General features: G+C 58.4%; 1 protein-coding gene across 1 annotated transcript; it reads right to left on the reverse strand.

Moving 5' to 3' along the window:
• Positions 1-366: 366 nt before the first annotated feature.
• Positions 367-14,540, reverse strand: ARHGEF19 (Rho guanine nucleotide exchange factor 19). Its single transcript, XM_012763071.3, has 16 exons — positions 14,266-14,540; positions 10,342-10,785; positions 9,638-9,928; positions 9,415-9,523; positions 9,262-9,338; positions 8,690-8,952; positions 7,775-7,935; positions 7,514-7,666; positions 7,123-7,252; positions 6,912-6,986; positions 6,656-6,745; positions 6,326-6,486; positions 3,554-3,712; positions 3,072-3,151; positions 1,382-1,486; positions 367-967 (listed from the first exon to the last, which is right to left on the reverse strand). The coding sequence occupies exons 2-16, from the start codon at positions 10,754-10,756 to the stop codon at positions 810-812; spliced, it is 2,427 nt and encodes an 808-aa protein (XP_012618525.2). The 5' UTR covers positions 10,757-10,785; positions 14,266-14,540; the 3' UTR covers positions 367-809.
• Positions 14,541-25,748: the final 11,208 nt, after the last annotated feature.

Here is a 25,748-nt window from a genome sequence, read left to right on the forward strand (position 1 = left end):
CACCTGGACTTTGGCCCAGTGATACTGAGTTTGGACCCCTGGCCTCTAAAACTGTGAGGGAAGAAATTTCTGTTGTTTTAAGTCACCCAGTTTGTGGTAATTTGTTACAGATGCCATAGGAAACGAACACAAGAACTAATGGCATCTCCTTAATATGTAAGTCTATTTGAATCTGACGTTTTGTTACTGCAGCTGAAAGCAGCCTAACTGATATACTGTCCCTCTGCCCCCGTCTCCCACACATGGTTAAGGAGGGACCCCAGAGAAAGGCGAACCCCCATTGGGAGGCAGCTGGAGGCCCTCCCGGTCTTTAGCTGGGGAAACAGGGCTGGCGGGAGGGGCCGCAGAGTCAGGTGGCTCACAGACTCCAAGCAAAGGCACTGTGGCAGTTTATTTACAGACAAGTCACAGCAACCAGCACCCACTCAGGGCTCTGGCCAGGGGAGGTGGCAGTGAAAACTCCAGGTATATACAGGTCAGAGCACTCCCTGGCCAGCCCCTGCCGGAGGGACCAACAGTCAGGCAGGGTTGAGGGCACGAAAGGGAGAGGGCCCCCGTCCTTGCCAGATAGACCTGTCGTGGCCCCCATGCCAGACGAAGTGTGGATACTGCCCTCGGCCACCCTCGGCCTTGAAGTGTGGACACTGAGGAGCGTGAGGACGGGGGAGACCCTCTGGACGCCCCCTGCTCCCGTGTCCAGCCTGTGCCCTCAATGCCAGGGCCGCAGAACACAAGTGCCAGCAGCAGTGGCCTGGGGCATGGAGACACTGCAGGCCCCCTCCAGAGCTGTCCCAGGCCACGGCCACCCATCACGCGGGGGGCTCCCCCAGTTTGCTGGTGGCGCTCGTGACCCGCTTGTTCTCCCGGAGGTTTCGGAGGCGGGCACTGAGGCTGCTGATCTCCTCCACGTAGGCTTGGGGCACCCACCCCTTCTCGCCGTCTGCCAGGCGGACCCCTTCCAACCAGCCTAGGGACACGAAGGCCCAGAGCAGCATCAGTGGCATCAGAGGGCCAGGCACCAGGGCCAGGTCTGGGCGGGACGCCTCAGCCCTGATGCAAGCCCCGTCTGCACCCTGGGCCCAAGGTGACATCATCTCAGCATCCCCCGGCTCCAGGAAGGACCCTCCCGCTAGCTGTCTTTTCAATGAACTTCTGACCTGTTTTTCCTGGCAGCCCCTGAGAAGGGTATTTCCCACTCTCCCCTGTCACTCTTGATCCTGCAACTTTACAAGCAGGAAGTGCCTACTCTTGTCTAACCTGATTCCCACATGCTGTGGTTGATCAACACTTGCATAACTTTTCCCTGTAATGTCTTAGCCATCTAGCTTCCTCCTGCCACCCAAGCCCCAACAGGGTGGCCCTCCCAGGAGGCCCCTCTCACCGTCACTGGTCCGGGTCCTCACTGCCAGGATGTCAGTCTTCTCCAAGGTCAGCTCATCCGGCTGCAGTGCCTTGTACGTCCTAACGCACTGAACCTGGGGGTGGTCTGACAGCCCAGGGCAGGGTCAGGGAGTCCTGGGGGCAGGATGGGGCAGGCGCAGGGGCGGGGCAAGGAGGGGCAGTAGTGGGAGGGTGGCCGCTGCAGCTCTTTTCCTCTGCCCCTCCCATGCTGCAGGTCCTGTGCAAGATGCTGCCCGCCCTGGCTGCTCTTCCTCTCCCCTCCTGCCCTAGACACAAGAGCCGGAGGACCCCAGTCCCTCCTGGCTTCAGTGCTGCCTCTGTGCCGAGGGCTCTCCCCTGCCCAGCTCGATCCAATACCTTGCTTTTGGCCTCCAGGCCCCACCGTCCAACTGCCCCCCCACCCAGAACAGTAATGGCCTCACCTACGCCCCCTGCTGCTCCCTCCAGTCCATCCTTTCCTACTGGGACTCAGGCCACATCACCCCGCTGTGTGAAGCCCTCCAGGACTTCCCATCCTCTTGGGCCCCCAAGGCCCTGCGTGGTCTGGTGCTAGCCCCTTGCTAACATCACCTCCTTCCTGCTATCCCCACCCTCGCTACTCCCCACACTCCCCGCTCACAGAGCTCCCACCACACTGGTCTCCCCGCTGCTCCTCAAATACTCTATGCTCCCCCTGCCTCAGGGCCTTTGCACTGGCTGTTCCTTCTGCCAGGAGCACCCTCCCCCCCCCCCATCCTTCCATGGCTGCCTCCTCTCATTCTTCAGGGTCAGGTGTCATTTCCCAGGGGCCTACCTGTCTGGAGCAGGGCACTCACCTTCAGCCCAAGTGGGACTCCTAGCTCGAGCCAGGCAGTTTGGCCCGTGCCAGACCTCAGCGCTTTCCAACAGCCCAGGTGGGCTGGTAGCATCAAAACCCACAGGTCTTGGAGCCGGACCCGGCTTGGATCCCAGCTCTGCCACCTATTGGCTATGTGACCTTGAGCAAGTTACTTAAATTTTCCGAGCCTCTGTTTTCTCAGATATGAAAAATGAAGAAAACGAGTCTACCTAGTAGTATCACTGTGAGGATTAAATAAATGCAAATATGAAGCCCCAGTGGGAAGTTCCCTCCCTTCGCTACCTAATTCGGCCCTGACTCAGAAACCTTCAATGGCGACCCCGTCCCCCCTAGATCAAGGCCCTCTACTGTTGGGCTGCACCAGGCCTACCAGCCTCACTTCGCACCCAAAGGAGAAGCCTCCACCCAAACTGAGCAGATCCCCCCACCCTGCGGCACCACTCCCACCAGCCCATGCGCCCGGGCCACTCAGGTTCCTGCCCTCTTTGCAACCGATGCAAAGACAGAGACAGGCCTGGGCTCCAGTCCCAGCTCTGCCACTTGCTAGCTGGGTGAACTGGGCAAGTCACTTCACCTCTGAACCTCTGTTTTCTAACCTGTGAACTGGGCATTTGTGAGGATGAAATGGGCACCTGTAAAGGCCTTGGTAATCTCCAGGGTGCTGTCTGTGCACTTGGGGCTGACCTGTCCTTTGTGAGTCCCACCCAGGCTTCAAGGTTCCTCAGAGCCACCCGGCCTGCCCACTGCCCTGCCCGCAGCACGGCACCCAGCATGGGAGGGAGGGAGAGCGAGGGAACCCGGCCCAGGGACATGGCTGGGGGCGGGCTGCTACCTTCCCCCTCACTGATGACCTCCTTGTCCTCCTGGGGGCTGGAGGGGCACAAGGCTGAGATCCATCGCTGCTTCTCACTTCTAGGGAAGGGGAGGCTGAGTTGTCACAACATGCAAAGTGCAGTCGCCCAGGACAGGGTGCTAAGACCAGGGCTGGGAGAGCCGGGTACGATGTCCAGACCCAGGACCCAGGTCACATCTGCCCCACCCCGGGGCCCACCCCACAACCAAGCCTGTGCCCCACTCAGCTCTGAGCATAAGAACAGGCCCATGTCCTGCCTAACACCTCCGTCCCAAAGCCAGAGCAGAGGTTTGCATGCAAGAGAGACGTGCAGAGGCTGGGGAGGAGATGGCCAGCCCTGGGCACGACCTGCGGGGCACGTACCACTGCTCCGCCCACCCAATCCTGCCCTCTGCTCACACCTAGGTGAGCCTCGTATCTACCTTGGGGGGTCCCCTGTCCGCACACGCAGGCCTACTCACTCAGTCCGGGCCCTCAGCAGGAACTGGTGCTTCGTGCGCTGCCCGTGGAGAAGCTGCAGGAGGAACACGTGGCCGGGGATGCCCTGCAGCTTCAAGCTCAGGTCCTTCACCTGCAGCTCGGCCATCTTGGCGTGGACGAAAACAGCAAACTTCCCCAGCCTGGGGACCAAGGCGGGGAAGGTCAGCCTGGCCTGGGCTCCGGCCCCCAGTGCCCACCCCCAGGACGAGGCGGGCTCTGATTGGAGGGAAGGAGAAGGGCCTTTCTTCTCCTCCAGTGGCCGCCCCAGGGTTTTCCTTCTACACAGGTTCTGTTTCCCTGGTGACAGCAAAGTCCCCATGAGGAATTGGGAGCTCCAGTCCTGCCGGCTCACTGACAGAGGCAGGAGGGGATGGAGACCAGTTCCTGACGCCCAGGAGCGCTTTCAGCTTCTCTCTGAACCTCTCCCCCACGAGCCTATGCTAAAGCGCCAACCGGACAGCTCCCCGACCGGACAGCTCCCCGACCGGACAGCTCCCCGACCGGACAGCTCCCCGACCGGACAGCTCCCCGACCGGACAGCTCCCCGACCGGACAGCTCCCCGACCAGTTTATAAGCTCCACCACAAAGGCCAGACCTTGTCTCTCTGCTGCTGATCTCAGGGCCTGCTCGCGCCAGGCCCACAATTTGGGTTCAGCAAACACTTGTGGGAAGGATGGGCGGCAGGCGGCTGAAGGCTGCTCCACAGCTCCCTCTAGCTCAACACGTCTAACAAAGCTCGGCATCTCCACTCCAAACCAGATCCCTTTGGGCTCTCGTTCTAGTGGGAGATGCCACCAGTTTGCCCAGGAGGGAACTCAGACGTCATGCTCACCTCTCCCCTCTCCCCCAACACCCAGCTGGCAGGCAGCTCCGCCTGTCTTTCCTTTTCCTTGTCCCTGGAATCCACTTATCCTGACGTGCCCTACCCCTCCGGGAGCATCTGGCCTCTCCCGGGCAATGGCAAGACCTTGGGTGTCTCCCCCTCCCACCCTTACTCCAGACTGGGCAGGAGTAAAGTGTCATCCCTCTGCCTAACTCTCCAAGCTCCCGGCTGCCCTCAGAAAAGGCCCAACCTCTCTTCAGTGATGCACTAGGAGGAAAGAAAAAAAGAACGAAAGAAAAGTCCGATCTCTTTACCATGACTTTCAACATCCTAAATTCCCACTCCTGCCCTGCTCGTCTGTAAATCCAGCCACATTAGGCTTCATCATTCCCCAAACACACACTTTGCTCTTATATATAATATTGTCATCGGCCGGGCGCGGTGGCTCACGCCTGTAATCCTGGCACTCTGGGAGGAAAAGGCAAGCAGATCATTTGAGCTCAGGAGTTTGAGACCAGCCTGAGCAAGAGCAAGACCCCATCTCTACTAAACATAGAAAGAAATTAGCTGGACAACTAAAAATACATAGAAAAAATTAGCCAGGCATGGTAGCACATGCCTGTAGTCCCAGCTAGTCTGGAGGCTGAGGCAGAAGGATCCACTGAGCCCAGGAGTTTGAGGTTGCTGTGAGCTATGATGATGCCACTGTACTCTAGCCTGGGCAACAGAGCGAGACTCTATCTCAAAAAAATAAATAAATAAAATAAATAAATAAATAAATAAATACTATCCTGACTTTGCTGTCCATCCCCACACAAACTACCTCTTTACCTGTAAGACCTTATTCATCCTTCAAAACCCAGCTCAGATGGCCCTTCCTCTATGAAACTTTACTGGTCCTCACCCCACACCACAGACTATGGCAGTACACCCTCCCATCAAAACCCTGACACCATGGCTATCAGGATATATTTTCACTGGTCTGACCAGCTCCTGCGAGCAGAGAACATTTCTCATTCATATTTATGTCCTCAGCACCCCGCAGATGGCCTGGCAATAACCAGTCATCAGCAACAACCAGTGACAGGTTACTGAATGAACAAATAAATCAAGTCTCAAACTCCTGGCCTCAAGCAATCCTCCAGCCTCAGCCTCCCAAAGTGCTGGGAATACAGGCATGCACCACCGAGCCCAGCCAACAGATACATCAGGAATGAATTCTTCTTATAGCATAAGATGTCCATCCTTCATCTCATCCAGCCTCAAGACTCGCCTCATCCAGAAAGTCTCCTTCCTCCTTCCTCACTTACAGTGACCACAGCTAACACAGAGGAAATGCTCCTATGTGCCAGGCACTGTGCTAAACACTCTTCACGTGTTATTCTCACACTGACCCTCCCTGCGTGGTGGTCTCTATTTACAGATGGAAGGCAGGACAGTGCAGTGGGTAAGAGCCTGGGATCCAGCATCGGCCAGACCCCACTTCCTCCTGGCTCCCCCACCTCCCAGCTCCACGATCTGGAATAACAAGGGAGGCTACTGCCCAGGGAGGTGTTTGGAGGATTAAAGAGAGTAATCCACAGCGCATGCCTTGCACAGAACAGGGGCTGAGTAGACACTGGCTGCTAGCATTGCTGTGACTCAGGGCAGAGCTGGGGCTCCGGGGTTGTGCTCTTAATCTCTGCTCTAACTGGCCTAAGTTCCGAGCAGCTTCAAGTCCTCTGCACACAGTCCAGCCCTCGACTCTTCCATCTGGAAGATGGGTCTAACACACATCTCTGCCTTTGCTTCAGGAGCCTCCAAGGCTCCTGGTGCCCTGGCAGCACAGCCTGGCACAAGCCAGGGCTTCCAGGACCAGTGATGAGCCCAGTGGTGGAGAAGAAGGGAGCCCAGCTCTGATCTACCTACCCCTACCCCGCCTCAACTCACTCCTTCCGCCGGGAGAGCAGCAAGCAGTCATTGAAGAGGTGCAGGTAGACGGCCTTGCTGGACAGCTTCAACTTGGCAGGGGGTGCTGCAGGCAGTGGTGCCAGCTCCACCAGCTCCCCATGCCGAACCAGCCAGCGGGCCTGAGAGATGAGCGGGAAGATCTGGGGGGATGGAGTAGGCAAGGGGAGAGGGCAGGTCAGGCCCAGGGCCACCAGGCAGAGAGCACGGGGTGGAGGATGGGAGCGTGTGGGCAGTGATGAAGTGGCCTGAAGCCCCCAGGGCAGGCAGGAAACAAGAGCTGCCCCTTCACACCCCCCGTCCTGCACGCACCCTGCCCTCAAAGTGGATCTTCTTGCTCAGGTGGATGAGCTCCTCTGTCCTCTTCATAGACTGCACACTGGCGTTGCACTCTTGCACCAGCTGGGGAGGCCGTGGGTGGGTCACCTGCAGCCCCTTAACCCAGGCTCCCAGAGCCCAGCCTCAGGCTCCCGCCTGGGGACCAGAGACTTGGACAGGTGGAGGCTCTCTTAGAGGGGGCTCCAGGGAGGCCCTCTGGAGCCAAACAGCCCTGCCCTACCGAGCTCACCTCTTTGAGTGCGTTGAAGGCCTTGGTGGCCATGTCTTCATCTTCAGAGCCCTGTGCCGTCCGCTTTAGGATGTTCTGGAAGGTGGGATCAGCGCAGTGAGGCCGGCCTTGTCCTCCCCCTGTGACCTAGCCCACTCGCCTGCCTAGAGGGACAGTGGAGGTCACGGCCCACAGCTGGCCCAGCCCTCGCTGCCTGGTGCCCCCTAGGTACCTCCACCAGCATCTTGAGGCGGGTGATCCTCTGAAAGGGCAGGATGAGGAAGGAGGTGAGGGGCAGACGCTGGCACACAGGGGACTCCTCCAGGCGAGCCAGGATGCCAGGGAATCTGGGGTTCTCCAGGCTGGAAGATGGGGAGGGTTCCAGAGTCACAGGTGGTCTGAACTCCTGGAATCCATGACCCCCGCCACCCCACTGGTTCTTCATGTACCGTGTCAGCACATCCTTTCTGCCCCTTGGAGTTGGTCTCACTTTACCCTGGTCACAGGGACCCTTTCAGGGACACCTCCCCTTCCAGAGTCACCCTTCCTCGCCCAGTCCTCTGTGCCTACACCTGCCTGAGCCTCCCTCCCTCCTCCCCTCCTTTCCGATCCCCCAGCCCTACAGCAGGCGTTGGTAGGTGCGCTCCTGGTAGGCTTGGTTGGTGACGTAGGGCAGGTAGACTCGGCGGAAGGCCGGGCAGTGGTCCAATACCACGTCACACACGCTGAAGCGCAGCACATCTGCCTCCAGCCGCTGCTCCAGGTCCTGCAGGAACCTGAGGGGTCAGGGAGGAGTCAGGGCCAGGACAGAGATCCCAGATCTGGGTGCCGGTCAGCAACAGGCTTGGTCCCGGCCCTGGGAGGCCCTGAGAGGTGTTCCTCACCTCTCGCTGGTGCTCTTGACCTCGGGCAGTTTGGAAAACAGCCACTGCTTGTCCTGCGCCCCTAGACATTCACTCAGCTCGGCAGAGCCTAAGAAGTGGCCCACGGCCACCGACAGGCTGTGGATGTAGGAGGCCTCAGACGTGATCAGCTCAAACTTGGCCTAAGGGAGGGCGGACGCCAGGTTGAAATGGCTGAGTGCCAAGTTGAAATGGCTGAGCCAGCCCACCCTGGACGCCCTGGGTTCGCATCCCCTAACCCCAGGACGCCACCTCCCTAGACACGACCGCGCCCCACGTTCCCACCCCTCCTCCAGACCCACCCTTAAGCTGGCGCTGGGCGAGTCCCGGGGCCTATAACTTGCAGCGGGCAATTGTAGAAACCCAACCGGAGCCCTCGACCCCGCCCGTTGCTCTAGCCCCGCCCAGAGCCCCGCCCCAGTCGTTCCGAGGGCCTGCCCCGTCTGCCCGGCGCTCTCCCATGAGCCCCGCCCCTGCTCCTGCCCCGCCCGGGCCCACCACGCGTTGCTCTCCCAATGGCTCCGCCCCTCCCCTGGCCCTGCCCTCGCCTAGGCTCCGCCCCTCACCGCCGTCCCCGCCCCCTCGTCTAGCCTCGCTCGCTTTTGGCTCCCCAGCTCCTCTGTCCTCGCTGCCAGCCAGCCCCACCTAGTAGGGTCCCAGCACCCACCCTGCGCGTTGACAGTCCCGCCGGCGCCCCTTTTTGTGGCCCCATCTCCCCATGGCCTGGGTCCCCGGTAAGTCCCCATCACGTACTGACTCCTGGCCCGCACCTTCTGCCGCCACACCCGATCGGGGCCCCGGGCCTGCCCCTCCCCGCCCCTCAGCCAGGTCCCCGCTCCCCAGCCGGGTCCCCGCCGCGCCCCCCCCGCCAGCCCGCCCCGCCGGGTCCCCGCCCACCTCCTGCAGCTTGCAGTCGCGCAGGCTCAGCGTGGCCAGCACGCCGCTGCCGCGCACGTCGGGGATGTCCTGCCACAGCGAGAAGGTGGAGCCGCGCGCCGAGCGCTGCGCGCGGAAGGAGCTGCTCGGGGAGAGGTTGGCGCGCGGCGGCCCCGGCCCCTCCTCGCCGCCCTCGGCCTCGTCCCCGGGGCCCTCCTCCTCGCGCTGCTGCCGCCGCAGTTCGCGGGCGCTGGCCACGTCGCTGTACTCCTGGTAGAGCACGGCTGCGCGGGAGAGGGCGGGCAAGGGCCGTGGGGCGCCCGTCGGCCGGCCCGGCTCCTCCCCGGCGCCCCCAGGGGCCCGCCTCACTGAGGCCTCCGCGGAGGCTGGGGTACCCGGACTCAGTGAATGCATTCGCTCACTCATTCATTCATGCCGTAAACATTAATGAGCACCAACTGCATGCTAGTCCCTGTGCTAGATACTGAGAGTTCAGTCCTCTGCTTCTCACACGATCCCTACCTCCCAACTCTCCGAACCCCAGTTTCCCCGTTTCGCGTCCCAGCCCCTTCCTCCGTGCCCCTCCCACGTACAGTTAAGGAGGAATCGTGACTGGCGCCGTTCACTGGCGCTCCTGGTACCCAACGGCGGCTCTTCTTGCGCGTCCAGCCTAGGATATAGAGTGTGTCAGGGCCCTTCCTCACCTGCACCCACCTGGGACCCCAGCCCAGAGAGGGAGGTGGTACCTGGGCTCGGGCCAACCGCCATGGCCGTCGCTTGAGTCAACAGGGGCTGGCAGCGACACACTGTCCACCGGCATCTCTACACCCCGCGACTCTCTTCCAAATGCTTTCCCTGGAGAGGGCGAGGGCTGGAGGTGGGTGGTCTAGGGAGTGGCCCTTGGCACCACACCCCAGCTGACAAGCGCCCTGGCATCCTTAGGGCCCAGGATGGAGGAGGAGTTGGTACCTTCCCGGGCTGCTCCGGGGCCTGACCCAGGGACCGGAATTTGCGTCCTGGGTGCTGAATTCCGCCCCAGGCGCAGGTCAGAGTGCAGACGGGTCATCAGCTCAGATGCCGAGAAGCGCCTCCGCTCAGGCCCTTCGAGGCTTGCTCGGGTGCACCCCGGCAGCCCCCGCGGTCTAGGCTCCTCTGTGCCCAGGGCCTGCTCCTGCACCGCCTGGCCAGGCTCCAGGAAGACAGCGTGGGCCTCAAGGCTGCCAGCGGGCTCTTCAGGCTGGTACACCCGCATCTTGCGCCCTGGGGGGAGGGGGTGTGAAAGCCCAGACCGGCACCCACTGGGGCCCTTCCAGCCTCCCTGCTGCTGTCCTGTGACCCTGAGCATCTGGGGTTCAGAGGCCAGGCCTGAGGAAGAGGTGGGGTTTCTGCTAGCAGCTGGTCCCCAGAGCAATGGGGTCCACAAGGGGGGTGGAGCACAGTCCTGCCTGCAGTGGGCAAAGGGTGGGTAAGAGGTCAGGGTACCCAGGAGGGTGACTCTCTTGCTGTGCAACCTTAGAGCCTTAGTTGCCTTATCTGAGCCCTGATTTCCTTATCACTAAAACGTACCAGTTATCCTGACTTTGGGGGAACTTAGGGCTTAAAGTGTTCTAAAAGAGCCATCCAGCACCTCCCCTGTCCACCCCACAGGGCCACCTCCCCTCAGGGTGACTCACAGGCTGACTTCTTCTCAGAGCCGTGGCTGGCCCGGCGCTGCGGCTGTGGATGCCGGGGACTCCAGGGTCCCTCCAGAGCTGGGGGCTGGGCAGCAGGACAGTGTGGCCAGCTGCCAGCCCTGCTGGGGCGCATTCCTCCACTGGTGGAGATCTCTGTGTCTGGGCCTCCTGGGGATGTTGGCCATAGCAGCCCTTGGAGAGGGGCAGGGGTCCCCAGGGACCAGCGGCTGCCAGGAGCCCGCAGCTCCTCGGGGGCAACAGGGAAAAGGTCCAAACACACAGGGCTCGGAGGCTGCAGGGTGGGCAGCTCCACAAAAGACAGACTCTCCTGCTGGCACACAGCTACTGGGTGGCAGGCAGTGCCAGGTGGCCCAGCCAGGTGGGGCTGGAGGGTAGCAGGTGGCCCACAGTCCATTCCTCCTTTGCTCTGCCACCCACCTGGGCCTGCAGGAGAGAAGGGATCAGACCTAGATATAGGACAGCAGGGCTGGCCAGTAAGCCACCACATCTTGGAGGCCTGGACAAACCCTTGTGTACAAATGTGTGCACACATCCTACAAACATACTCGTGCATCTGATTATTTTGTAATAGTTCACACTTACCTGGCTCTTCCTGAATGACAGGCAAGTACTTTACACATATTATCTCATTTAATCTTCACAACAACCCTACGAGTTGATGCTGTTATTACCTCTATTTTATAAGCAAGGAAAGTGAGGCAGAGAGGTTGTTATTTGGTAAATAGCGAAGCCAGGATGCTAAGCCAACCACTCTAGCTTTCAAGTCTGTGCTTTTAACAACCTTGTACTTTCTCTATCACACGCTGACATACAATCAGACATACAGATCCAAACATTTCACACAAATCCATATTCCCACATACACAACCACACATTTTCTCCGAGTACACATATGGGCATGCACACTTTCGTAGATACACTCAGACATTTCAAACTCAGGCTCACAACTTCACAGACACACTTTTGTGCACAACTAAATACATTCACACAGATACTTTCTCACACACAAACACACACACACACTGACCCCTCCGATATTTACACCCACCAAAGCTTTCTCACACTCCTGTTCCACTCACATGCACACCAGGGTACAGACACAACACACAGGCCCGCAAGTCCTTGCTTTGGTGATGTCCACCCCGCCCCCATGCCCAGAATTGCGGCCTTCAGCGCTGAGTGGTGCCCACACCCATGCCAAGCTGGCTGGGAGGGTCACAGACTGGCAGGCAGGCCACCACCCAGATCAGGCTGGGCCCTCCCAGAGACGGGCAGGGAGGGCCCCAGCCCCCAGCTTTGGGGGAAAAAGGGGCTTTTCCTCACCCCAGCTCCCAGCCCCTGGATGAGCCAGGCTGAACGGGTCCTTTCTGGGCAGGAAGTCATCCCCTGGGAGCAGGGAGCAGGGAGCAGGGAGCAGGGATCGGGACAGGCCTGATGATCCCGGAGGGATCCAAGTCCAAGCCCCTCAGCCTTTGCCCTGCGCCCTCCGCTAGGCACCCTCCGGCAGCCCCTCACCTCTCCAGCCAAGGCCGGCTGCTGATGCTGGTCGTGGCTCCGGCAGGGGAAGCCCTCTCTCTGCCCAGCTGGCTGGGGGAGATCCCACCCAGACAAAGAGTTTGATTCATCAAACCCTGTGGTGAGGCAAGCGGCAGAGAGGGAGGAGGGAGCAGGCAGCGGGCTGGGCGGGGGCCTACCCTAGCAGGGCCTCGCTGTGGGCAGGCCAGGCAGCAAGGACCCCCCAGAGGTCCCCTCAGGCCACAGGGGCAGTGCCCAGCCTGGCAGGGCCAGGAGACCCAGGAGACAGAGACTGAGACAGACCTAGAGAAACGGAGGCCATTTAGACAGCAACTCAGCAACCAAGACCCCAAAACACTCAAAAACAGAAAAACCACAGATGCTGAGACATTTAGGGACCCAGAGATGGAGACAGACACCAGAGACACTGAACATTTCAGCCAGACCAGATATTCAGACACAGACGTGAAGCCCAGAAAACCCAGGGAGACCGATAGACAAACATTTCATGCCCGTGGAGTTGCCAGTCCAGTGGGGGGGCCAAAAATGAAAAGTTACAATCCAGGTTGGCAAGAGCCAAGCCAGAGGAACCATCACAGTAGGGTGCTGGGCTCAGCTCAAGCTGGGTACTCCAGGAAGGCTTCCTGGAGGAGGTAACAGCTCACTGCTGCATGGCTGGAACACCCAGGGACCCAGTGCACACATAGCAAGCCTTGGCCTGAACTGTGACAGTGTCAGAGACCCTTGGAGAGAGGGAGGGAGGAGAGGACCCAGTGAGGGACAGCTGGCTCTGTGGGGGGCCCCACTCTCCCTGCACAGCCCCTCAACTGCTGACAGGGTGCAGAGAAGGGGCTGGCTGCTCCTAAGGGTCCCCCCCTGCGGTGGCAGCTCTAACTAAGCTTGTACCTTTGGCCTCTGTCCCTCAAGGCTGAAGAATGCCCAACTGAACAAACCTCCCTAAGCCTCAGTTTCCTCATCTGGAAAATAGGATAGTCAGGCAGCTTCCCAGCGCTCATGTGAGAATCACCGACAATGCCTGCAAAGCGCCTGGAGCACAGTGGGAGTTTGTCATTGATGGTCACCCTTGGGAGCATTCTTCCTATCCGCAGTCTCCCTCAAGGGGGTGGGGGCTGTGGCTTGGGCCTTCACACAGGTGGGAGGGTGAAGCTGCGAGGATATGCCACACTGCAGGAGCAGGTGGCAGGAGACACGGGAGGCCACTGCCTCCGGGACAGGTCTTTTTCTCCCCAAGAATCAGAAGTCCTAACACAGAAGTCTCACCTGCTCCGTGGGCACACATGTGCAAGTATGTGCACATGCCCCGCTCCATGTGTTCTTGGAGATTCTCTCTACATGAATTCTGGAAGCTCCCGGAGGGCAAGGAGGGACCTCCCCCCCCCATTAGTGCCTGAGGAGGAGGCTGGTTGAGTGTGGGGAGAGGGGAGGAGGAAGGCTTTCTGGGGAGACAAAGCTGGAGGCTGGTCCCTGGGGGGAAGCATCGGCCTCCACCTATGCCCAGGCCAAGTGGCAATGAGAATGACCCATCTAGCTAGGCTTCCAGCCCTACGGCCTTCCAGGATGCGGCCCACCCAGCCTCAGTGTTGGAAATCTAGGTGGGGCAAAGCTGTGTTCATATTGTGTGTAGCTCACCTCTGTTAGAAAAAAACAAAAACAAAACAAAACAGACCTCAGGAAGAGAACTGGCTCCAGGTACAGGGACATTACCTGCCCAAGACATGATCACAGGATAGACTCTAGTGCCCACTAGGTCATCCTGGAACCCAGATGAAAAACCTCTGCCCAAAGTTCAAGGCCCGGTGTTGACACTGACTGGCGGCATGGCCTCAAGCAAGTCATAGCCCATCCCTTGGCTGGCCTCAGTATCCCCATCTGTAAAGTGTCTCCTAAGGGACCCCTTAACCCCAGATGCCCTCTCTAAGAAATCTGTCATCCTAAGTGTCTCTGTAGGCTGAGAAAGGATGGGCAGGGGCCAAGGAGAGGACCACCCATTGGGCACTGCTAATTACAGAGGACAATGGACCCACTTGGCCAGGCTGCCAGAAAGGGCTCCTGAATGTTCCCATAGTCCAGGAAAAGCACATCTGGCCTTCTGTACCCAGCTTTTCCCTGCCCCCTCCCTGGTGCCCCTTGCCCTGCTGCCCAGAGGAGCAGGGCCCCTGCCAGGGCCCCACTGCCCCTTAAGGGACAAAGCCAAGTGGGAGGTCAATGGCTGGAGAGGGGATTCAGGCCAAGCAGTCTGCAGAGCACCAGGAGGCCATAAGTGGGTCAGGGGCAGGATCAGAGGCCAGGCAGGCAGCACAAAGGACTCACTCAGGGGAAAACTGGCGGGAGGAGAATGGGGCTGCTGGCACCCGGTTGGGGCCCTACCTCAGCCAGGGAGCTCCGTCCAGATGCCAGCACGGTCCAGGGCTCCAGGACACCCTGGGGGCTCTGGGGTTGCAGCCAAGTCCTCAGGGGGCAATGTCAGCACGGCCCCTGAGCAGGGCAATGCAAGCTCCTGGTATTGTGTGGGGCAGGGAGGGGGGTGGCCAAGGTGGAGGGAACCTCGCAGCAGGCGGCTGTCTCAACGTGCCTGCTCCCCGCCCCCCTTCCCCAAAACCGGTTTGGCCAGTCTGGGGTACGAGAGGGGGGCTGGAACAATGGGAGTCCTATGCCCAGGTGAGGCTCTGAAGGACCCTAGAACTAAGTCCTGAAGATGGGGGAGGCACTGCTTCTGCTCCTAGGAGGCAGGTCATCCCTCCTAAATATGAGGCATGTCAGGGGGCTTCTTGCAGGTGGAGAGCATTCTGGGAGCTTCACAGAGAACCTCCCAAGCCCTGGACACCTCAGGGACCGAGAACTCTGCTGACCCTCTCTGACCCTGACACTGCATCTGTAAAATGGGAACACGGGTCTCTGCAGTTGGGAGATGGAAATCAAATCAGAAGGTTGGTGATGTGACACGTCTGGCATCATCACGGCCACTCCTCACAAAGGAGCCATCCTTTCCCACTGCCTAGAGTGACTCTTCTCACCACCTCCAGCGGCCCCCTCCACCACGAAGCCTTCCCAGACAGACTCTAGTCTCCACGGACTGAGTCCTTAATAAACCAATGCAAATAGCCAAAATTGAACCAGCCCCCCCACCCCATAAGGGGGGCCTGCTCTTTCTGTGCCATGCAATCTTCCCAAGCCTGTGAAAGGAGGAGCTGCTTTCCCCCTAATGCTACCTGACATTTATTGGGCAGCTGGCAATTGCCAGGCACTTAATGTGAATATGCATACAACTACATTATGAATATGCATACAAATACTAATACTCATGTTGCTAATAACTCTTCTTGTACACTTGCCATGTGCCAGGCACTGTTCTGAGCACTTCACATGTATTTATCCACCTAATCTCCACCACCACCCTATGCGGTAGACACTGTTACTGCTCCCACTTACCAGGTGAGTACAGTCATCCTTCTGAATCCATGGGGGATTGGTTCCACCTCTCTCCATATCAAAATCCCTGGATACTCAACCCCTGATATAAAATGGTGTCATATTTGTATATAGCCTGCTTACATCCTCCTGTATACTTTAAATCATCTCTAGGTTACTTAGGATACTTAATACAATGTAAATGGTATGTAAATAATAATAGTTTATTGACTTTTTATCTGTGCTATGTAAAATTGTTGTATTGTTATTTTCTATTGTTTCTTTTTTTTTTAGGGTCTCACTCTATCATCCTGGCTGGAGTGAAGTGGCATCATCATAGCTTACTACAGTAACTCTGAACTCCTGGGCTCAAGTGATCCTCATGCCTCAGCCTCCTGAGTAGCTGGGATTATAGGCATGAGCCACCACACCCAGCTAATATTTCTTTCTTTCTTTTTCTTGTAGGGATAGCGGGGATGGTCTCACTATGTTGCCCAGGCTGGTCTCGAACTCCTGGCCTCAAGTAATCCTCACACCCTGACCTCCCAAACTTCTGAGATTACAGGCATGAGTCACACTGCACCTGGCCTCTTTTTAAAAATATTTTCTATATGAGGTTGGTTGAATCTGAGGATGTGGAACCCCTGGATTTGTTGGGCCAACTGTTTTAAGACCCTCGTACAAGTTAAGTCATGAGCATTATCTTTAAATCTCTTATCAATTCTGTGAAGCCCCTCTTGTACAGATGATGAAATTGAGGTTCAAGGAATTAAATAAATTGCCCAAAATCACACGGCTAAGGGGCAGAACTATTAATAGTATTGAAACCAAAGTCTGTCTGACCCCACCACCAACCTGTGCCCCAAGAAGCTTTGGGGAGGGTCGGGTGACCTGTGCGTAAGTCTGCTGGGAGGTGTCTGAGCTGCCCTAATTCACCCCTTTCATTGTCACTCACACACTGCAGGCTGCATGAACATCCACAGCCCAGCCCCGGGCCAGCCTGGGAGCACTGCCCAGACCCCTAGCAGGAAGCCAGAGGACCCCAATCGCAGGAGCACCCTGGGAGACCTAGGGTTCTGGAAAGGTAGTCCTGCCTCACTCGCCCTTGCAGGACGGCGCCCCTTCTGCAGCGGACAGAGCAAGGCTTGGTCAGGCTGGGCCTCCAGACCAGAACCCCCCCTCCCCGTCGCTTGCGGAGAATGGAAATGAGGGGGCGGGGCGCGGGCGTGGGCGGAGCTTGATGTAGGGCGGGACCAGGAGAAAACGGCACGAATCCGGCCAAGCGAGAGGGCGGGGCTACAGGGGCGGAGCTCGGGCCCGGGGGCGGGTCAGGGGGCGTGGCCAGCCCGTGGGGCGGGGTCAGTGCCCGCGGGTCTGGCCGACCGAGGACTGAGCCTCCGCGTTCTCCGCCAGCCTCGCTTGGCCGGGTAAGGCTCGCGCGCTATCTCGGTAGCCGGGGCGGCTGGCACCTCGGGCACGAGCCGGGCGACGAGGCGCGGGAAGAACACTGCGTGCTGGGGAGAAGGGAGGCCGGAGAGAGAGCGCTTGCCTTAGCAGTCTGAACTTACGGAGCACTGCGCTGAGGGTTTCCGGACAGTAGCTCACTTAATCCTCGCAGGAACTCTATGAGGGGGTATAATTTCTACCCAAGTTACGTGTGAAGAAACCGAAACATAAAGGGCTGGTCATTTGCCCAAAGACGCAGAGGTATGATTCGAACCCCTAACACGAAGAACCCCGTTAGAGGCAGGGCTAGTGCAAAGCTGAAGGGAGGGTGAGTGCTTCCTCCCCTTTCTCCAGGCCAGTTGCCAAGTGATAATAATAATACTGACATCAGTGATTCGAACTCTGAGCACCTACCATGCGCCAGGCACAACGACCCTATGAAGTCGATCCTATTAAATAATAATAATATATATGCTACATCCCCGTTCCTGGCCGGCGGATGGCAGAGCCTGGACTGGAAAGCGCGTCTGTCCAGGACAGGTGGCCGAGCCTACCTCGAAGGCGATGGTGAAGCCCAGACGCACAGCCAGCAGCTTGCCGGAGAAGAGGGCGAGGTTCCCGTGCGCGTCGCGAAAGGCCTTGCTCCTGGCTTTCGAGGGCCGGAGAGGCTCTCGGATCTCGACTCCGAGCCCCGCACCCACGCCCCTCCTCGCTGCTAGCCCCTACCCCCTTCAGCACTCGCCGCAACCGGCTCCGCGCGCTGGCGGCCGGCGAGACTCAGCCGCTGCCCTTCCAGCTGGGCCCCGCCCACCCGGACTCCGCGCCCCACCCTCTCGGTGGCTCCGCCCACCAGGGCTCAGAACCCCGCCCCCGCCCGGCAGGCCCGGCCAACTCTGGCTCGGCACTCCGCCCCTCTCGACAGGCCACGCCCACCAGGCTCAGCGCCCCGCCCCCCACCGCAGGCCCAGACTAGTCAGGCTCAGCGGTCCGTCCCTCCAAGGCCCCGCCCGCCAATCTCAGCGCCCCGCCCCTCATTGGCAGGGCCAGCCAATTCGTGCTCGGCTCCCCGCCCCTCCCGACAAACCCCGCCCACCGGGGCTCGGTGCCCCGCCCATCCGGCCACTCTCCCCGGCCCGGGCCTGAAGGGCCTCGCTCCTGCAGGGTGTGTGGTTGCCCAGGGCCAGGTAGGTGGGGGCGGGGCCTGTGCTCCCTCCCTCTCCAGGCGCTCACATTCCGGACAAGAGGAGGGGGCTGAGGCCTCGAGGAGGAGCAGCCAGATCCCGCAGCCCGGTGCGGTGCGCGCTCAGCTACCGGGCGCCGGTACTCGCACGCGAACTTGAAGGCGTCCAGCCGCATCTCCACCCAGTTGTTGAGCAGAGCGAACAGGGCGCCAGCGGGAAGCCCGCCGCGAAGGTGGTAATGAACCCAAACTGCAGCACGGCGGGGGGCGGGAGGCGGGCAGTGTCAGGCCTGGGGCCACCTCCTCCGCCGTGCCAGGCCCCCAGGGGCCCCTCTCCCGCCCAGGGCACACACCCACACCCTGGGCCACTGCTCACCCATCTCCAGCTATTCATCAAACAAGCCCTGGCCCTCAATAAGCTCATAGTCCTCCTCCCAGCGCTGGGCTGCTGTCCGACCTGGATGCCCTGCAGCCCTGCCAGCGGCCTCTTCTGCCACCAGGGCTTCAGCTTCCTGGGGCAGGAGGCAGGGAAACCAGATAATGGTCATAACAGCAGGTTTGTGCCAGGAACTGCCCTTTCTGTTCCCCCAACACCCTTTAAACATAGGCACCACGATTATTCCCACCTCACAGATGAGCAAATAGAGACCTAGAAACCTTGCCCAAAACTCCCTTAATTGGTTCAAATTTGGGGAGTTCAAAGCCAGGGTTCAAATCCAGTCTGTTGGACTCTCAACTCTGAGCTTTTCACATGGTCATCCTTGGCCTCTGGAATCTCTTCCCCTCCACAAAATAGGAATAGAAAGACCTCCATTTACAAAGCTTTTTCCTGTTCAGCATCTCATAATCCTTTAGACTCTCTTGGAGAGTATTGTTGTCCCCTTTCACAGGTGAGGAAACTGAGGCTCAGAGAGACACAAAGTCACATAGCTCAGAAGCAGCCAGGGCTAGCTGTGCCCTGTCTCTGGGCTTTTTGTCTGCTTTGCTCTCATAAAAGCCCTCCCCATGGCCTGACTAGGCCCAGCCCTGTCCCCTCTGCCTACCCCTACACTCACGGCACAGTGAACTCCTCCATGTTGCTGACCAGCTGTTTGCCCACCATGATGACGAAGAGCTGTTGAGTGAGCTCGAGGCAGCCGCAGGGCCGCACTGCTGTTGGCAGACACAGGGCACCTTACTTGGGGCTTAGGGGCTGCATAGGGGTGGCCCCACCTCCCCACCAGTGCATGGAGCTGGCCACCTGCTCCCCACACCCACCTTGGAGGCCCCAGAGGCTGGCCCTGTCCCTACCAGATCTGAGGATGTGACGACCCCCACCCTGCCCTAAGAGCCAGCTCCCCGGGGGTACTCACATCCTCATTCCACATGCCAAGCAATGTGCTGTACTGACCAGAGTATCCCACAAACCTGAAGGCCCACTGCATCTGTTGGCAAGGCGCCCTCCCCCTCTGGAGCCAGGCTGCAGGTAAACTCCATGCTCAGGCTACTCCCCTCTCCCACTTTGGTCCTGATCCTCTGGCCTCCCCCATACTGAGAGCTAACCCTGCTGACAGGCAGATGGGAGGCATTGCCCACCACCCCAAAAGACATGCTCCCACAGCCTGCTGGGACCATGGCCTGGATCTCCTGCTCAGCCTATGACTGGCCAATGAGGCATCTGTGACTCAGAAAGATGGAGTCATGGTGCTGGGGGGGGGGCTCTTTTGGTGAACCTCCTCCCATCCTGCCAAATGACAATGGCATCACATAATAAAACCACCTCCAGGGAGTCCAGCCCTTCCTGATTCCTAACTAGTCTTCATTAAAGACTGGAAGCTCCTGGGGGAGAAGGACTAGTTCTCATTCATTTTTGTGTCCCCAGCATCCAGCCCAGGGGGTGCAGCAGGAAGGCCCCCAAAAAAGATGAGCTCAAACCGCAGCACTGGGAGTTGGCTTTGTCAGGCCTGGGGCCACCCAGTGAGAGCTGACTGAAGGACTGAATGCAGGTGTTAGGTTGTCACACTGCCCAGTGATGTGCTGGTATGTTACAGTTGAGAAAACTCTAGCCCACAGAAATCAAGAACCAGTTTCAAGGTCAACAGTAGGACCTAGGTACAGACAGATCTGGAGCCCAAAGGGTGCTGCTGCTCTGCAAAAGTCTTGAGGCCAGGGGGTGGGAAGTGGTCCTCGCCTGCCTTTGAAGAATGCCACATAGAAGGGAGAAGAGTAGAAACTGACAAACTGGAAAATGGAGACTTTGAAAGTGATGGTGTCTTCGTGGAGAGTCTGGGTTCTATGCATCTCTGGGCAAAGGGCAGAGCTGGCCAGAGTTCTGTTGGGTGCAGGGTGGCAGGCAAAGCCCATTGAGTCAACCCCTCTGCTTCTGTCTCCAACCCAGTCTCCTAATGCCAACCATGTGCCCCGGCCACCCTCACTTGAGGCTGGAGCTGTAGGCTCTGATAAGCAGGTAGCTCCGCCTCGGGGCTCCTAGTTCCTAGATGACACCTAGACAGCCCTGAAACCTGTGGTCTTCACTCACCCCATCTGCTGAGCTGCTCATCCAGCGAGGTGTAGACCTGGCCCAGGAGAAGGAGCAGCACTAGGTTGAGCACGGTCCTGCTGATGTTGGCAATGTTGCCAGCCTAGGCAGAGCCACAGGCTCGTGGAGAGGTGAAAGCAACCCGAGGATGCACACATTAGTCCTGGAGCCTGGAACAGTCCTCCCACTCTCCATTGCCCCAAGGGGCTCTCACTTGGGTCCTGAGCACAGGGTTGTCAGTGTGGAACATTGTAATGGTGACAATGCCACGATAAATTATGACCGACACCAGGAAAATTCTCCCCACATAGAGCTGGGAGTCAGCAGGGAGGACTGTCAGAGCTGGAGGGTGGCTGCCAGGGTTCCAGCACACCCTGGAGGGGCTGGTCCTTTCCAAGCAAGCGCCCAAAGCCCCCTACCACAATGAGGATGGCTGCAGAACTGGTGAGCAGGCGGGGAAGGCGGTTGCCAGGTGGGAAGTAGGGCTCCCTCAGGCCTGTCACTGGGTTCTGGGCCATCTGCAAGGCCAGGGCAGCAAGCTCTGGCCATGGGCACTGCTGTCAGAGGGGGCAACAGAAATGTGCATTCTAAGGCCAAGAAGCTGGTGTCAGGGTAGCTTCCTAGGTAGGGAAAGGGGTAGGGAAAGCTCCCTGCCTTTTCCTGCCTGCACAGGAAACGCTGGAAGTAAGGAATGAAGTCTGATTCATTTTTAGTTTTGCAGAGCCTAGTTAAGAGCCTGTAGACGGATGGCTAGCTGGATGGGTGGGTGGGTAGACAGAGAAGTAAAACAAGTGGATGGACATGTGAGGAGGGCTGGATAGACTGATGGGTGAGTGGGTAGTAGGTGGGCAGATGGGTGGGCAAAGTAGACAAGCAAGCAATAGGTAAATCTCCCTACTTGGGTGGGTATGCAGACAGATGGGTGGATGCATGGAAGGCTGGGTGGGTGAACAGATGCAAGACTGGTTAAATGATGGAGGGACACATGGATGGATGGGTGGAATTTATTTGTTTAGTCAATAACTATTAACTGTGTACTACTCAGCAGTAGATAATGGATATGCCACAGGGAATGCACTAGAAAAGGTCCATGTCTTAATGCACTAGTTAGGGAGACAGACATTAAATAAATGAACACAGATATGTATCAATAAGTCCTATGAAGAAGAACTTTTTCAGGAATGATCATTGAAGAAATGACATGTTAGCTGAGACCTACAAGATAAAAAGGTGTTAAGTAAGGGGACAGTGGATGGGAAGCATTCTGGGGAAGGGACAGTGTGTGCAAAGGTTGGACCACTCCTTAGAGTCACATGAGTTATGTGCTGCACTATCTAGGGGGCACCATTGAATGTTGACTTTGTTGCTTCAATGTTCCCTTTTTGCTTTTTCACCCAATACCTTATATTAAATTCTCCCTGTTGAAATACATTATCTGGTTTCTATTTTCCTATAACCCTAACTGTTGAATGGATTACATGACAATGGATAGACAGATGGGTAGGTGGAGAGACAGATTAGTAATTCACAGATTCATTCAACAAATATTTATTGAGCACCTCCTGTATGCTAGGGACTGTTCTGGGCACTGGGGATACAGCAGTAAACATCACATACAAGGCCTCTGCTAACCTCTGCTTTCATGGAGCTCACATGCTAGTGGGAGAAGACAGGCAATAAACATATGAACAAGAAAATATAGTGATAAATGCTTCGAAGGGTGGTAAAGGAAGGCCTCTCTAAGAAGGAGACATTTAACTTGAGACCTGAATGACAAGGAGTAGGCCATACAAAGTCTGGAGGAGGAGGATTCTAGCAGAAAACAGCCAGTGCCAAGGCCCTGCAGTAGAAATGACCTCATCCTACTCAAGGAGCCAGTGGGGAGAGTGGAGGAGAACTAGCCAGAGGCCAGATCATACAGGGCTTTGTAGGCCACTGTGAGGGTTTGGTTGTTTCCCAAGTGCATCCCATGTGAGAACTCAGTTTGAGGAGGGTAACACAGATGTGATTTGTGTTGTAAAAAGATGGCTCTGGCAGCTGAGAATGAATTAAGTGGGGCAAGCATAGGAGCAGGGAGACCTGTCGGGAGGTCTGCAGTGGTCCAGGTAAGAGAGATTGGTGGCTTAGAGTGGGGTGGGGTGTGTGGCAGTGGGGACGGAGAGAAACAAACAGATTCAGGATCAATGATGAGATGTTTGGATGGACAGGCAGGTGGCTGGATGGGTAGGTGAGCGAGTGGAATGCTTCTCCTCTTCTTCCTGTTCCAGGCAGGGTCTCTCTTCAAGACCCAGCTGAACAAACCTTCTATCATCCCGATGTCAGGGGAGGGTGGAAAAGTGACACAGGAAAGTGTGGGGAGAAGGCAGATTTGCATCTGGGGATGGTGAACTGCAAAGTCTGAGCTCTTCCCAGCACACTTTACGGCCCCTGAGAACTCTGGGAAGCACAGTTCTGGGCTTGGAGGGCTGAGCTGGTTTTCACCTCGTTTGGAGGCCACTGCAGTTCTAGTGGTGGGCCGAGCTGGCACGTTTTCATTTCCAGCGTTCCAGGAAGGCCATGGCCCAGAGGGACAAGAAGATGCTCAAGAACACTGTCCCTGGGTGGCCAAAGAGGCAGCCCAGCTGCCAGGGAGGGAGAGAAGGTGCACTGAGGGACAGGGCTCAGCACTGCCTCCCCTCGCACCAGGCCCAGGCTGGGCCCCAACCGCCTACCTGTTTTCTCGCCCTCTTCCCTGGCTCACCTTGGCCATGCAGCAGATCTTTGAAATATTCCACGTGGCACAGTTCTGTACAGTGGGCACATGAGGAAGGCACCCCCCAACCCCTGGCACAGAATTCTCTGTGAGCAGAGGGTGCCCATCCTGGGAGGGCCTACCCTCAACCAGGCAGCTGATCTGGCCCACCCAGCCCAACCCCCAACCCTCCTGCAGGCAGTCAAGCCGGTGTGTGTCAGTGCCCATGGTGACAAGGCAAGAGATAAAGACCAGGGTGCCTATGAGGGCAGCAGGCAGCAGCCAGGCTGTGTAGAAACCTGAAGGGGTGACAGAGAGCTCATGAGCCCCCATGTCTGTATGCAAGCCCAGCTCCTAGCCTCACCCCCAGTGCCAGACTACCTAGCCAGGCAAAACAGATGGCTACCTTCTACCCAAAATACTCTTGTTCGTGGTCCAGGGGCTGGTACTTGTGCCAGCATCCCTGGGAAGCCCAGTATGAGTACAGCAATTGGCCAGGGTTGAGATCTGCATCAGGCCCCTAGTACCCAGGCAGTTCAAAGGGGCCCTATGGGGGCACAAGGAGGAAGAGCTGCAGGGAAGTTTAAGAATTCTCTCCTGGTGCCCCAGCAGTGCCGTGCTGTCAGGCCTGGGAGAAATCTGAGCTTGGGACATCTCCACCAGCAGGTGGGCAACGCCCATCTCTGCGTGTTTTCCTATAGACTGTGCAGGGGCGGGGGGAGGGGCCAGGATCTTTGTCCCTGCCAGGAGGAACCCTGGCGTCAGCTCCGCCCCCTCAAGGCCCCAGCTGGAGGCCCCAAGCAGCCTCCTCGCCACTCCCGCTGAGCGTTGGAGAAATAGGAGTTGTGGGAATCGCTGCCAGGCATCTGTGAGCAGAGCAGGGGTCAGAAGCCCGGCCCTCTGCCCAATCCGAAACCTAAAGCGGCGGGAGTCCAGAGTCTCTCAGCTGGGGACAGGGGGGATGAGACATGCCAGCTGCTAATGTCAGAGAGCCTGTCTACCCAGCAAGCTCAGCCTGGGCTGGCTGTGTTCCAGGAGGGTAGGCGTCTGGACGCGGGGGTGGGGGACGGCTAGAACACAACGGGACCCCAGGCGGCGGCAAGGACAGGGCCACAGACCTGACGCGGGTTAGGCTGGAGCTGTCTCTCAGGCAGGCCACAGAAGAGCAAAGGCTTTTAACTGCACTAAGCCTGCGGCTGGCGCCCACCCCGAAGCGCACCTGGCCCGCTTGGAGCCGCGGAAGGCGCAAGTGCAAAAGTCCCGCGGCTTGTTAGGCACTTGCTGCTGCAGAAGGTTGCGCAGGCGCAATAGCTCCGCCCCAACCGTCGGAGTTCGGATTGGGCGGGGCCTGGGGGACAAGAGGAGGGTCGCCGGCAACAGGAGAGACTCCGCTCCCGGGCTGACCCCGCCCCGCCCCTCCCGCCGGCCACGGCGCGCGCAGGCGCGGTTCCTCGGCGCAGAGCACCGTGCACCCCTCCGGCGCGCTCGGCGTGGCGCAGTGCATCGCGCTGGCTGCCGGCCTGCGCGCCGGGGCCTCGGGTAGGCCGGACCCCCAACCTACCCCTCACGAGCTCGGCCGCGAGGTGACTGATTCCATTCCTCGCCTGGGTCCCTTCCACCCTCCAAAGCGCTTTGATACACGTTTCCTCATTTGCAATTCAAACGAGGAGGGAACTAACAGTCTCATTTTACAACCGTGGAGACAGACTCCGAATGGGCCGGTGTCATGTAGTGACTGCTCTTTCCCCTTTATTGGACGCCTCCAATGTGCCAGGCCCTGGACCGAGAGCTTTACACACTTTGCGCATTTAACCATCGCAGCCCCCTAAGGCGCTGACGTCGCCTGCACAGTTCACAGAGCTCATTAGGGAAGTCAGCGCTGGGCCTCGGCCTGTGCAGTCGCCTCCTCCAGGAGCAGTCGCCCCCTCTCCGCCCGCCTCGGGGGTCGCAGCTTCTCCTCCCACACGAGCGACAAGAGCACCAAGTCTGTCCCATCGCAGGGTCGGGGGACAGCTAGGAATGGTCTGCCCCACCTGTCCCACTTCCATCCTGGGTGGGGATCCGGGGCTGGGTTTATCGGTCCCACTAAGGACAAAATTAAAGGAAAATTCCGCTGTAGCAAGACTGTTAGTTCGAAGGAGGAATGGCCCATTGCAAGAAAAGGACAAGAGAGGCCGTGGGATTCCTGGGGAGGGAGGACCACACCTTGGCTCCTCTGGGCGTCTGGGCGCGGTGGAACCAGTGTCCTGTCTGGCCCAAGTCTCACCAGTTTTGGTTTTCCCATCGCAGAAAAAAGTTGCCCTTGGAGTCCAGGACATAAATGCTGCCCCAGGATGCGGAGATACAGTCACCTGGGTCCCTGTCCCAGGCGCCATCCTGGGGTCAACAGGCTTGGGGGTGAGGGGATGGGGCTCAGTTGCAGGTGCCAGAAGCTTCTCAGTAGGCCCAGCTGGGCCTCCCCTCCTTCCACCCACCAGCTGCCCACCCCTGACGAAATATAAAGTGTAAAGGTGCAAGCACTGTCCACGCAATCTGGGACCCTTTTCCTCCTCTCCACCGGCTCTCAG

This window comes from Microcebus murinus, chromosome 2 (assembly GCF_040939455.1).
Source record: "Microcebus murinus isolate Inina chromosome 2, M.murinus_Inina_mat1.0, whole genome shotgun sequence".
Classification (NCBI taxonomy): Eukaryota; Metazoa; Chordata; class Mammalia; order Primates; family Cheirogaleidae; genus Microcebus; species Microcebus murinus.